Source organism: Gobius niger, assembly GCF_951799975.1.
Source record: "Gobius niger genome assembly, chromosome: 7".
NCBI classification, from domain to species: domain Eukaryota; kingdom Metazoa; phylum Chordata; class Actinopteri; order Gobiiformes; family Gobiidae; genus Gobius; species Gobius niger.
The window spans coordinates 22,221,556-22,235,737 of NC_136858.1; the positions used below are offsets into that span (position 1 = coordinate 22,221,556).

At 43.1% G+C, this 14,182-nt stretch overlaps 1 protein-coding gene across 1 annotated transcript; it reads right to left on the reverse strand.

Moving 5' to 3' along the window:
* Positions 1-1,290: 1,290 nt before the first annotated feature.
* Positions 1,291-9,471, reverse strand: sfrp5 (secreted frizzled-related protein 5). Its single transcript, XM_079560375.1, has 3 exons — positions 8,584-9,471; positions 4,507-4,584; positions 1,291-2,128 (listed from the first exon to the last, which is right to left on the reverse strand). The coding sequence occupies exons 1-3, from the start codon at positions 9,146-9,148 to the stop codon at positions 1,800-1,802; spliced, it is 972 nt and encodes a 323-aa protein (XP_079416501.1). The 5' UTR covers positions 9,149-9,471; the 3' UTR covers positions 1,291-1,799.
* Positions 9,472-14,182: the final 4,711 nt, after the last annotated feature.

Here is a 14,182-nt window from a genome sequence, read left to right on the forward strand (position 1 = left end):
TTTGAACAAAAATATGTGGGCATATTCAGCATGCAAAGCCAGAATGGCATGCTGTATTGTTTAGGTTTTTAGGTTTCAGACTTGTAGACCTGACTTTAGACAAGCTACACACTAGTATTATCCCTTTAACTCTACTGTCTCACCCTATCAGTATCTTTTCTGTTCCTAGAGCAGCACTTTTCTGGATTGAGATGTCTGAGGTATTTCCTTGGATCTACTGTAGCCACTCCTCCAGTTTGAGGGTCACTACCCCGAGTGCTCCAACGACCACAGGCACCACTGATGCCTATACCCTCTAGTCCTTCTCCAGCTCTTCTTTGAGCCCCTGGTATTTCTCTTATGTTCCTGTTTACTGATGTTGCAATTAATTAGTATTACTATGTCAACCACGGCTTTCCTCTTTGCACAGTCTACACCTGGGGTCTTGTCTGGTGTGGTAGGTCTGGGCCTCTATCGCTCTGGTGCTCAAGGCCTGCTCCAGTACAGCATGATGAGTGCCTCTGTGCTGTCCTTCAGTCCAGGATTTCTAGATATGATCCACTTCTGTTATGCTTCGGTGACTTGTCCTCCCATGATGGTCCCTCTGGAACCTCATCCTCTGTTTTGCATTGCTTGAGACATGCACTGAACATGTCTTGTGTTGGGGCCTTTTTACTCATGGATGTTGTATATCTAATCCTGGATAGCGGCTCTCTGTGGCTCTCAGTCCTCAATCTGGATCTGGGATGGAACCCTCCATGCATGGTTAGGAGCACTACAAGGGGAAGTCACCCAACTTGCATGCAGGGGCTCTGGGTTCAAATCCCCCTTGGGGCAAATAAGAAGAATAACTTCCAGTGTTGGTCTTTAGACAAGCCCCTTTGCGCTACTTCCTACGTCATACAATCATGAGAGACAATGAAACGTGGTGCATTTGCATTTCTGTAAATATTTAAAATGACATAACATTATAGCATTGACCTCCCTTTGCCTCTGGTGTGTTTCAGCCACCGCCTGAGTGCTGCTCCTGCTCTGATGTGTCTGGTGTCTTTACCCACCCACAGACTCACAGGGCCATCCGAGAAGCAGCGCTGTTTGGCACCACCTCATTGGCTCCATTCATCTGCCCTCAAGGTAAGGTCTCTTCAAGGAAAGATCAGTCAAAACTGCCCCAAAAGTTTGATATTTAAGAAACTGACAGTAAAACAGAAACACATAAAAACTACACATTCAAACAAATTCTTTAGAAAAATTCAAATATATTTATTCATTTCATTTTTGGAAAAAAATATAACAAAATGTTTCCTACTCATTGGTTAACTGATAGTTAAGTATTGTAAGGAAATTTGCTTTCTTCTAGTGTAAAGTCAGCTGCTATGTCTTTATGTGAGAGTTACATTTCAAACCAAATACAAACAAAGAAGTTGCACAGAGTCTCTGTCTCTTTGTCCTCTTTGAAGCAATAAAGTCTCTTAGCTCTGGTCCTTGACGGTGCCAAGCAAAGTCAGTGGAAATGCCGTGTAGTCCCTACTTTGCTGCTCCCATTGCTGTCCTGTCCAAAAAAATAAAACTAGAAAAACGCTTTGATCTAATAATCTAGTGTTTATCCGAATTACCTAAATTACACTTTGTACATTATAAAACATCGAGTGACTTTTACTGGTTCTGGTTAATTACTGGTCATTACGCAGATAGAATGGGGAGGCCTCGTACAACATGAGCATTAGGAAAGTTGGACGTGGATGTTGTGTGACTGGTATTTATAGTAAGTAAAAGAAATGTTGATTTTCTTGAGGGTGGCTGGAACCGCCGGCAGTCCCTCACTGGAACACAGTGTGGTAGGTGGGACACTGGTGTGATTTCATGTACTTGATAGCAAACTTGAGCTCCTTGCTCTTCTTGTCCCACTTGTGGATGGACATGAGCAGTAGTTGCTGGTCTACTTTCCGCCCCATGATCAGGAAATTTGATCCCAGGCTCTCGAGCTGGGAGCACGGGCAGTTGGCGCCATTTTTAATGTACAGGGTCAGTTTCTTCAGGTCCTTCTTCCTCAGTGCGCCCTGCTTCAGGACTTTCTTTTTCTTCTGAGCAGCAATCAGCTTTTTATCGCCTTTCTCTTTTTTCACCTCCTTGATTTTCATCTTGAGAGCTGAGGAGGAAAAGACATGAAAGGTTAGGGTCAGTATGATCAAAAAGTTGATGTCTGTAAAGCACTGAAAATCTATTTGAAAATTAAGAATCACGTGTAGCCTGCTGTTTATTTCACTGTCACACTTTGAAATCCATGACCAACCAATGAACAGCTCCATCTATTGCTTCTGGCTTCGTTAACATAAATCTCACAGCTTCTTCAAGGCTCCTCTGAGCTTAATATGTGGTATTGCTTTCACCGATATCTTAGCTTTTATCAAACGGCTGAGGCACTGGCTATCTCCTGTTGAGTTCTAAGTTTACTTATTCATAGTTTTACATGCCAGGGATTACAGTGGAGGTGCCAACTCTTAAGAGAGGAATTCTCTGGGTGAGCATTTTGACAGGTGAGATTAATCATGCAGCCGGTAGACGCACAGAGCTGGTGTGAGGCATTGGTTTATTCCTGATCGGCTGCTGGAAGATGGCCATATTCCTTCTCGCCGGCTCGTCTGCTCTGCATAAACATTCCCAGGCAAACTGTATATGCGTGGCTTGATGTTAACTGTTTTGCTCACAGGCCACGATGGCTAGTTTGTTTCAAATGATACTGAATGATGATAATGAATTACATGTTGTATTGCTTTATTATTGCTGGAATGATATGCTTTTTTAATGTGTTTTTGTATTTATTTAATTTTCTGCTGACTAAATTTCCACCGTATCATGATGTAAGATGTTTTTCTGTTTTGTTTTTTGTTTAGACGTTACAAATCTACAAGCATTTAGCAAGTTATGCTAATCGCAAGCCCTGGCTGCATCATGGTGGTGTGAAGTAGCAACGTACTTCTACTCACGCTCTTTACTCAATGAGATCTCGAACAACGTGCTCTGAATGACTGAAGAAAAAAGGCACTTCCCTCTTGTCGATCGTAATGATTAATGAGATTGTTTTTCATCTGGAAAGTGGGTCGTAGTAATAGTAAATTTATAGTAATATGTGAGGCCATATATGAGTACGCACACCATTGCCCACATCCAGAGATTCTTCGCGTACAATTTGCACATTTCACAACTTAAGACTACGAAGGAGAGTTTAACATCACAGCTACGGGTTGCAAAACGTGTGCTTGGACTGACAAGTAGAGCTAGACAACATCAACAAATCCATCCCCCTGCTCCCGGGCTCATTATAGATTAAAAAAAGAAAGAAGAAAAAGATAATTGTATAATGATATTACTGCTTTATTACTGCTTTTTCTATGGGGCAAAAAATATTTTACTCCAAACAAGAAAAAAGTCAAGTACAGGGCTAATATCAAAGTTGAGTATCATACTGTTCTGTAAATTTCCTATATAGATTAAGTACTTCCTGCTCCTTCATTACATGCCAGCTGATAGTGTTGAAGAAAGAACGTTTTGAACTGCCCCTCACCCGTATCGTGCATCACACATCGCACCGCAGCATATACTCGCGGCATTCGCGTGCCGCCCCGTGTGTTTAGGTGAATGAGCGTATTCATTTAGGCGTGTGTTTGAGTAGAGATAGGAAGGATAAAATGTCCGCCTCCCCCATCCTCCCCCTCCCTCCTGCCCCCCACCTGCTGCACTCCGAAGGCCCACCCATACTCAATCATACGCAGTCACTGGAGGGCCTCACTGTGAAGCCCTGGCCAGTGTCCCTGTGACATGCTGTGCCAGGGCCTTTCTGCAAACCTGTTCTCCAGTAAGCCAGATGAGGGGTCTACACACAGAACTGCAGTGTCTCACAGAATTGTAAAAAATGATTTGCATATCAATAGCGTACAATGTCAGAAAAAGTCGCTCATTTATTTTTCATTGATTTGAGGGCTGTAATGTGTTCAAAACAAGATGGGACTAGTAAAAGGAAAAGTTCTACTAGTCAGTTATGCCATTGCCAAAAATTACCAAAGTGATGTAAGAGAATCTGGGATCACAGACCAAAGGTTTGTGTCATCAAAAGCTTTTTTTTTTTTTTAAGGTGAAATGTGTCTGACAATGAGGTGATCATATGTAGCATATAGTGTAGCATAACACTGCTGGAATTCTTGCCTTGATCTCCAAAACCCTACGTCATAGTTATCTCGACTTTACTGATCCTGTCGAGTCATTTCATTCATAAGTGTCTGGTGATTAAAGGTTCCATAGTGTTCATGTTTCAATGTAATGAGCTCAAGGAATTGCTAAGTTGTTGGTTTGATATGTGACCCAGTCAAAAAAGATATCTTGCAATAACTAGTAATAACTGCACTAAAATAGCCATGACTTTATAACATTGCGTCTTTTTTGACAAACAGATGTTACCATTGACCTGCTGTCCACTTAAACATGTGTTTATGATTTCTTTAGTTTGAAAAGTGGGCAGTGAGCGCTTACCAAAGTCACTGGCGCAGTAATGCTCCATGATGTTGTCTGCCTTCATCTCATTATCACACGGAGGACAGACCTTGGACACTGCAGAAGAAAAAGCAAACACCAATAAGTACAAATAGCAACCGATATCTTGCCTGGTTTCAAACTGGCTTCGTAGGTTAAAATGAAAAATCAAATCATTACGCTCTTGTGCAGCACTCATTCACACCCCCCTCAGTGTGTCACGGGTTATTTGCTGCCGACAGAAAATGCAGACCAGCAGCCTGACTGATGTTTGCCCTGCAATTACACTGTAGAAAATGTTTTAATTCTGGCTCTTGTATATTTTGTCGGTGCAGGCGTGGTCGTGGCTCTGCAGAAAGGTAAACGCTGCAGCAGACGCACTGGGCCACTGTGTAAAGTGATTAACTTCATTGAGGCAGCCAACCTCACAACCACAACAGAAAGCATTTGGTTTACTTTTGGCAACAAAGTCATGCTCCCAGCTTTGCCATTTTTCAAGTGTAATGATTCCGAACATATTTTGCGCCTTTGATGTTTTGGTGCAATATTTCTACTGATGCATTCTTCTTCACTGCCTACAACCCAATGGCAATATTATGACAAAGCCCATTAACTATTCTTAATCATTTTATGGCATTAGTCTTCTTTCCATCTGGTGGACCAACAGCCAGAATCAACTTGCCAACAGCAATGAAATACTTTCAGCTTAAAAAAACACTTGTACATGAGCAAATATCCTTTAGGTAATTTCCTTTAGTTTATTTCATGACTCAACAACGACTAATACTGGATTGTTCGGGTGTCGCTGAAAATGTAGCTCTTGTTAAATCTCAACAACAGACTTTTTCACTCCAGTGCTTGTACCCACAAGAATACAGTCCCTTCAGGGTTCAGAGGTTATCAGCGAGTCCTGCCCTCGGTGTCTGAGCAGAGAATGAGTGGGGTCAAAGTTGAGCGTGTTTTGGGGCGGGGGGTCGTGGGGAGGTGAACCCCTGTCCAGCGTCCCTTTCAGTCAGTGTGCCATGATACTGACCCATAGAGAAGTGACTGAACGTTCCCATGCTTTTACTCGGGGTAGACTTTCCCACAAATTGTCTCTAATGGTATAGCCTGTTTTACCCAGTTTAGTGCACATTGTTTTGAGCCCATTAACGGAGCAAGATTTCTGTATTTCTTTTAGGCTTGGGAGGGCTGCCATAGCCTTGCCAAACCTCTGCTGGATGTGTGTGCTTTGAATGATTTCCTGAAACTGTTGTGTCTTGCTGCGGCTCTGGAGTTATTCATTGGGATTTCTCGGCGGTGGTATGTTGGCACCGGGCCAGTCCTTCTCATGCCAGTGCAGAGCATGTGTCAAGAAAAGCAGTCCCGCTCTAAAACTGTTGTTGAGTTTGGACAGACTTGGCGGTGAGTGGTTCGATGCTCCTCTGGGTTCTGCGCGATACGTTTTCCTCGAGTCCTGTTTAAGTGCTGCTGAATCATGTCTTCTTTCCTGGACACTTTCCTGCTCAGCAAATATTTTGTCATTAGGTCACTTGTATTATTCTAACACCTCACTGCAATTTACGAATTTTTACTGGTACGCTTTTCTGTTTGTATTGCACAAGCTGTTACGATGACTTCCATGTGACTGCTATTTGCATGTCTTTGCTATTCATACACTTGTAATAAAAATGCTTTTCTGACAGTATTTTACACCGCACAGTGACTAAAGTAATTGAAATGATTTCTTGTGAATATGACCAGAGGAGGAGATGCTGAGTATAGTGAAGTGGGAGGTGGTCTTTTGGATAGGGCTGCTGTTAATCTTCAAATGGGATGCCAAAGTGCAACGATGTATGGCAGAGATTCAACAACTGAGCTTCACAGATTCACTTAGTCAGACCTCTGATGTGCTCAGTTCTTTTCATCCCTTAGTGATTTTTGTAATATTTATGTCACTTGGTACCTTACATTTAATAAAAGCCAAGCTGAACCAGATAAGTGCCATAAAATGTAGTAATGAAACTGTCTTTAACTTATGGAATCAAAGTTTGGATTTACCACACAGTCATTTCGATTCTGACACACACACTGTGATGTCACTTTGTGGACCCAGGCTATGTAATGTAATGTTTTAAGTAATATGTGATTCATGGTGGAGTCCTAACATCTGCTTAAACGTGATACAGAGAGAGACTCCGAATCACCTCCACAGGTCCCACACTCATCCCCCGAGGTCCCAAACACAGCCAGCTCCCGCATCTGTAAGAATCCTAGAGGAGAAGAAAAAACACCCTCAAAGGGCTTTTGGCAGCTTTCTATGCACGGAGCATTGGATCACATTTTCCCTTTCATATAGCAGCCAGGGCCACATGAGTAGCTCCCATTGTGCTGGGGACCTGACAGCGCGGCCCGTCTCCTTTAGCAGGGCTGTAACTTACACTGGTCACATCAGTGCGGACAGACAATATCTTTCACACCATGCAATTTTAACGACTTTCACTGGACAACGGCCATATTGTATCGGGAGGGTTTGCGAAGGCCTGCCAGGGTTGCACTAAAGTAAATGGGGAAGGGACCGTTCCCAAATTTTATATTACCTGTTAATTCATTGATATTATATACAATACATGTCACCAGTCTGCCTTACGTTCAAACATTACTCGGATTAGAACCCAGGTTTCTCTCATCGCTTTTGTTTTTGAATCTGAATGTGATGCTTATTGTAGTCATCCCTTATATTGTAAGTGGCTGAGTGGAAGATGAGTGTTAAAAAGCCAACAAAAACAGAGTAGCCATTTTGTCAATTGGATCAAGTCAACAAGCCAATGTATTAGAATGAACTTAAACTGTCGGACTACCTGGCATCCCATGAAGACCATTTATAGACCATAGTGAAGGAAATGAGCTTTGCACTAACAGTAAAGGATAGAATATGGGCAAAGGTATAGTCTGAATCCCTATTGAAAACTTGAAGACACTCCTCTTACTGCAAGCAACCTATTTCTCTCACTCTCTAAAATAACTCTATTCGGCAGCAGGCACAACTGCACTCGAGCCAGTCCCATTCTCCCCGTCTCTTGTTCTGTCATGTCGACTAATTAGCGGGAGCTCCATAATTGGTCTTCTAACTAATTGGGCTGCCGGCTGCCAGACCCAACAATAGCAGCGCGGTCCCAGACACTCCAGTAACTGTCCCCTTGTTGCTGCCTATAGTCTCATTAAGTCCCCTTTGCCGGCTTAAGTGCTCATTCCAAGCACACTATTGCCTCCTCAAGCTTCTCCACCTGTCTGCTAATTGTGGTGTTTCATTTATTTCCTAACTATGCTGACTTGCTTGAGCAGCGTGTCGCAACAGGGCGCTCCCCATAGGAACACTTGTTATATTGTGATTGATTAGCTCCCGGCTGACTTGTTCTGATAAAGGTATACACATGTGCGTCTGCTTTGCACTCGCAGATGGCTTTAGCACAACAGTCCATTCATCTTCACTGTGCAAAGTGATCTTCTGCTGCATGAGTCGTCCAGTCTCCCGGCTCATGTTTTGTGTCTGTCCTCCCCTGAGACTTTGGTGGAAATGTGGGGAAATATTTGGAGTAATCGACTTGTCTCAAACTTGTCTCTCTGGTCGTTTCATTGCTACTGCCACTAAACATGACCTGCTCAGTGTAGGTTTTCAATGATTAGCCAAATGTAATATTCCCCTATCAGGGTCATGTTATCAAGAAGACCTTATAGCATCCTGTGATGTGTACAGTATATTTTAATTAGGACTCAGGCTTCCTGACACAACTCTGTCTCATCTTTTGGCTGAGGAAATTTTAACTATTGAAATGTATGGGAGATCATATAGCAATGTATATGTATACTCTCCTCCAATGATTTGTTTAGAGAGCCATGAAGAATTATACTTTTTACATCACAGTCAATCTTTAAACTCTTAGCTTTTTAAAATATTTGGACCATAGTTCTACCAGTTTTTTTTTAACTGCACAAACTTTTCCTTTTGCTTTTGCTAGAAGGCTTCAGTAGATTGGCTTGAGTGATTCCCAACATGCAAATACACATAAAGTCTCGCTAAATGGGTGTGAATCCTACCTGGTGGCTGTGTGGCATGGTCCACAGAAAACTGCATGGGGATACACAAGTCATTGTCTATGGGGAACTTGTCGCAGGTCAACATTTCGGGCCAGGGGAAGCCATAGGTCTCCATGACGGGTGCACAGCTGTTCCTCACCGCCTCACATAGGGATCGGCAGGGGTAGATGGGCCTGTCCAAGCACACCGGGGCGAACAGAGAGCAGAGGAAGACTTGCGTATCTGCATGGCACCGCTTGGCCAAAAGTGGCACCCAGCTCCCAGCCTGCTGCTTCACCTCTGGCATGGTCTCGTGGTCCAGCAGGTTGGGCAGCCGCATCTTCTTATAGCCCACGTTGTGACAGAGCCTTAAGTCTGCTGGTATGTCCACACACTGAGGCTGTTTGGTGTAGAAGCGGCCGTTGTGAAAGTTGTCCGACTGCCAGCTGTAGTAGTCGTACTCGTCTGCAGCCGAAACGCTGAGGAAGAGAAAGGTGATGGAGAGGAAGAGCGATCTGGCCAGTGCCAAGCTGCAAGAGCGCCCATAGGTTAATGCCCACCTGTGGTTCTTTTGTCCGTTTGCCATGCCTTTTCGGAGTTCAACTATTCTACAAGGCTGTATCCAGTGGCTTCCAATTCAAAACGTTTGAATGCAAAGACTAGCAAAGAAAGTGGACAAGCGGTAATCTCTTTTTGCTGGAAGATTGAAAACTTTAGGGTGTTCTTGTTGTCTTGTTGAGTTGACCCTTGGATGCCACCTCTGTGTGTGTGAATCAAGGATGTAAAGTAAAAAAAAAAAAAAATCTCTTAAAACATTTCTTGTCAGGTAACCAACTTTAGCTGTGCTGCCTGTATTTAGCCTTATTTTTTCCTGTGCTGTGTCTATCAGACTGTAGCCTAATGTGGAGGAGCACCTAGGCTTTAAGAGGCAGTGTACATGCAGCTTTGTGTGTCTGCCGGCCCCCTACTGCAGCTCTTGGACCACTCACCTTCCTACTGGCCTCCCCAGGTCTCACTCACTGAGGCTCCAGCCAATCACGTTCAGTGGGAGGGGTTCTACTCCTGCTTGCTCCTCATTCACACGGAAAAGCCCTCCCATACAGAAAAATAGGGAGAAGTTTGTGGATTATTTCTGAACTGTCTTTAATATCTGTTACCTACCTTAGATTAACTACTTTTAATTTTACTTGACGTCTTCCTGGTTTTCTCTTTCAAATCAGCAGCCGCGTGACTTTCATAATGTGAACAATGAAGCTGCTGCAATCTTAAATATTATTATAGATTTATGTACCAGTTATAGCACTTTGCACTCTTCTGAGGTGACTCTGCTGCAGACTGCAGACATAGGTTGCCAGATGTTGCGACTAAGCTGTGTGGTTTATGGCAGTAGAAAGATAATTGAGCCATGCCGCCCCTCTGTCTCCTCCTATCTGCAACACTGAGAGCGGCTCCATCTCTGCAACAAATACACCAGGGAGAGGTCTCACTTTCATATTAAAACATGTTGAGCATGGTGTTGAAATGATGCATTAGGCAGTTGTTAGCAGCATGTTGTACAGTTTCTAAGTGAAGGCCGTGTGAAACCCATGCTGAATGGTGTGGTGAGAAAACCAGAGATTCCAGCCTGTTGATATTATTATTGTTTTTATGTGCCAGGACAAACATAGAACTAGCAGTGTGTGGGTTTTCAAACAGCTGGAGGTATTGAATGAAAATCAGGCATACTATTGTTCTTCGCCTGTAGCATAGAAGATAAAATTTCAGAAACAGCGGTATGTCCATAAAATCTAATTCAACTGGGTCAAAAGGGTTTGTTCTTATCAGACACAGGGGTGGACAATAAAACCCCTTTTGCCCTTCATTCACACACGAGTGCCTGACACAATATTGTGTGGACTTGTACATGCTTGAGATTTATTTTTTGAACCTCCTACTTTTATAATGCTGACACTGGGTAACAATCAAACAATAAAAGAACATTCATTGTTAGTTACACTGGTTTGCAGAGCATGTTTCATTAATTCTTTCTTCAAAGTCAGAATTTATGAAACTGTCTGTCTGTAAAACAGTTCCTGTCTGTTTTACAGACAGACAGGAGCTGCTCTGCTAACCTTTGAACCAAATCTAATCAATATTAGTCACAGCTAATAATCTATGGACCTTACTCCCCGATGGGCGGTCGCAAATGCACACTTTTCTATGTAGTACTATCATGTGCATGCTGCTGTAAAGCTGACCTATTTAAGACACTAGTGTTTCCTCGGATACAGGCACAGTGTACTGGCTTCAAGATCCCAACAAAAGTGTCTTTCATGGTAATCAATCAACAATGGTTGTCTGCTCTTGTCCTCTTCCCCCAAACTGGCCTCTGTGGCTATTGGCCAAACAATTCCATTTTACTCTTTCTTGCATTCTGATTGGCTCAAATGTATAAGATTAGGCCAAAGAGCCAAAGGTTTAGCTTTGTTTGAATAGAGTGAGAGGTTCTAAAGTGAAAAGGCCCGAGAGTGGATGAGCTGCAGCCACCAAAAGAAGCATATTCAGAGCCACACAAGAAGACTGCCTGCCTGGTCAAAAAGAAGATGCATCAACTATTGCTGTTCATTTTCAAGCATCATTTATCTCCTCATCCAAGTCTAACATGAGCATGGACAGACGTGAAACCAAAAGCCTCTGCTATATTATGTACTGTATTTGTTGTCATTGTATGGCTCAATCTATACAGACTGGAGTTAAGCCCCGCCCCCTCACCACACACATGCATTCACCTCTGAGCTTTACATTGCAACAATAGGGATTAGCAGCAGAACTGTCAAATTGAGTGGAGCAGAGAGAGTGGTGCCTCCCACAAGGAGTCTCTCCCTAATTCTGTTTTTTTTTTTTTTTTAAAGGCAGAAGAAAAAAAGGATTCAGCATTTCTTCTTTATCTCGTGCTCAAAATAACTTTCATTGCACAAGTCTGATTGTATAGCACTAAAAATAAAATCTCCTTTCTAGCGCAGTGTATTTACTTTTGTGTAAGAAGAACTAACTGTTGGGCAATTTGTCCTTTTGACCTGCTTGTTTGCAAACACTTGGGGATAGACAGACCACTGCATCGCCCGTAATCCCTCCAAACAAAGTAGTTTGCCCATGGTGCTTACCTAACATAACCACTTGAATCTAATAAACGCTTTATACAGGGGATTTTTGCCTTGAGAGCTGGTCTAAACCCAGAAATCATGCAGGAAGAGTTTTTGTCAGTGTGGACTCTAGCATGCAGTTGTTAAAATGTGCTGCAATGATGTTGAAGACTTGTAACACCGTATAGCCAGAGAGTGCTAAACCCATAGATGGATGTTAGATTGGCCAGCGGTGATGGGATGTGCTGACAAGTGTTTGCTTTTGGCCCCGTGCACATAAATTCTTCTCTACACCGGTGTTGTATCTCTTACTTGAGTCAATTTCCAGTCCACCATATTGTTGAAGGGGTCACACAGTACATTTAATCACATACAATTTCTCATTCACGACACCTCCCTCCAGCTTCACCCGGGCTTTGTAACAGAAGGCTTTTGACCACATCACAGTCACGGGCGCCAATGGGAAGAGACAGACAAGAGAAAGGATGCCCAAATTGAGGTGGAAGCTCTTTGTTGGTCTCTCTCTCTCTCTCTCTCTCTCTCTCTCTCTCTCTCTCTCTCTCTCTCTCTCTCTCTCTCTCTCTCTCTCTCTCTCTCTCTCTCTCTCTCTCTCTCTCTCCTCTCTCTCTCTTTCTCCCTCCCCCCTCTCTCTGTCTTCCTCTCTCTCTCTATCTCTGTCTCCCTCTTTCTCTCTCCCTCTCTCCCCCTGTCTCTCTCTCTGTCGCCCTCTCTCTCTTTCTCTCTGTCTCCCTCTCTCCCTTTCTGTCTCTCTCTCCCTCCTCTCTTTCTCTCTCTCTCTTTCTCTCTCTCTGTCTCCCTCTGTCTTTGTCTCTCTCTCTCTCTCTCTACCTCTCTCTCTCCCTCTCTCCTTCCTGTCTCTCTCTGTCTCCCTTTCTCTCTTTCTTTCTCTCTGTCTGTCTCCATCTCTCTGTCTTCCTCTCTCTCTCTCCTCTCTTTTTCTTTCTCTCTCTCTTTCTCTCTCTCTTCCCCCTCTCTCTCTCTCTCTCTCGTTCTCTCTGTCTCTGTCTCCCTCTCTCTCTTTCTCTCCCCTTCTCTCTCTCTCTGTCTCTCTCTCTGTCTCCCTCTCTCTCTGTCTCCCTCTCTCTCTTTCTCTCCCCTTCTCTCTCTCTGTGTCTCTCTCTCTCTGTCTCCCTCTCTCTGTGTCTTCCTCTCTCTCTCTCGCTGTCTCCCTCTCTCCCCCTCTCTCTCTCTCCTTTCTCTCTTTCTCTCTGTCTCTAACTCTCTCCCTCTCCCTCTCTCTCTGTCTCCCTCTCTCTCTCTCTCTCTCTCTCTCCCTCCCTCTCTCCCTTTCTCTGTGAGTGTTACATCTGGCAAGGTTCCACCATAGGCTACTGGGTGATGTAATTTTTTTTTCCTTTTGACGTTGCTTCTAACAAGCAGGACGCTCCAACAAGCTCTTGTTGTAACGTGGCTCTGATTTGCTACCACTGTGCTAGAATTCACACAATTGCTACCTACGTGTAAGTGCGTGCTGAAATGTTTCATAGACCAATGAACGCAAGTGTAAATCTCAACTGCATGACTGACTCATTACTCACAGTGTTATATCTCATAGAAAAGGGGTAGGAAACACTCCCCGAGCATTTGTCCTCTAGTTCCCAAGAGGATTTTGATGAAATATAACGAAACTCTAAAGATCTAAACACTGGTTAAAGTACTCCAAAGATACTGAAAAAATCCTTGAAAGTTTTGGGTTGATATTGTGGGAAAGTTAGACCCATTGTTCTTAATGTGAAGCTTGAGATTGTTGCCGTAAAAGCAACGAAGATCCTTTCTGTCATGTGAAACCTCACGCCCACACTTCCATTTTAGCTGAAGCTGTTCAAATAAACGAATAGAATGAAATAAATAAATAAATTAGCACATCGTTACAGCTAACTCATCGGTAAAACATGACAATATGATGTACAAAACCTTCAATGGGTGAAAATGGTCCTTTAATTTTGATCCACTGTGGGCAGGATCAGATCTTCATCTACTGACAAAATAAAATTGGCCTGCCACCAAGAAATACATGTAATGTCTAAAGCTCATTTTGAAACAGAAACTTAACGATGGTGGATGTGAAATGTTTTAGCAAATTGGAATTGGGATGCATGGTGTGCACATATTTAAATCAAATGACTTTATTATACTGTAACAAATAACTGTGTAGTTTTTTAAAACTTTCTTCACATTAAATGTCACTATACTTAACAGCTTTTGTAATATATTTGACTCAAGACCTCTTTCATGGGTATTTTTGAACCACCAGAGGATGTTTAGGTTTGGAAGTGCTCTGACCAGTGCATCAACTACTGTAGTTTATTTTTGGCTCTCTTGGTATTTCTGGGGCAGTATTCAGTCACTATTGGTTGGCTTTATGAATGAAGTTGTGATCTAAAAGGATTCATGAGCAGCAGCCTTTGACAGCAACATGTTGTTACCTACATTTTCCCTCTTAGGTTGGACAAAGTATCTGTCTGCTTACCTATCTG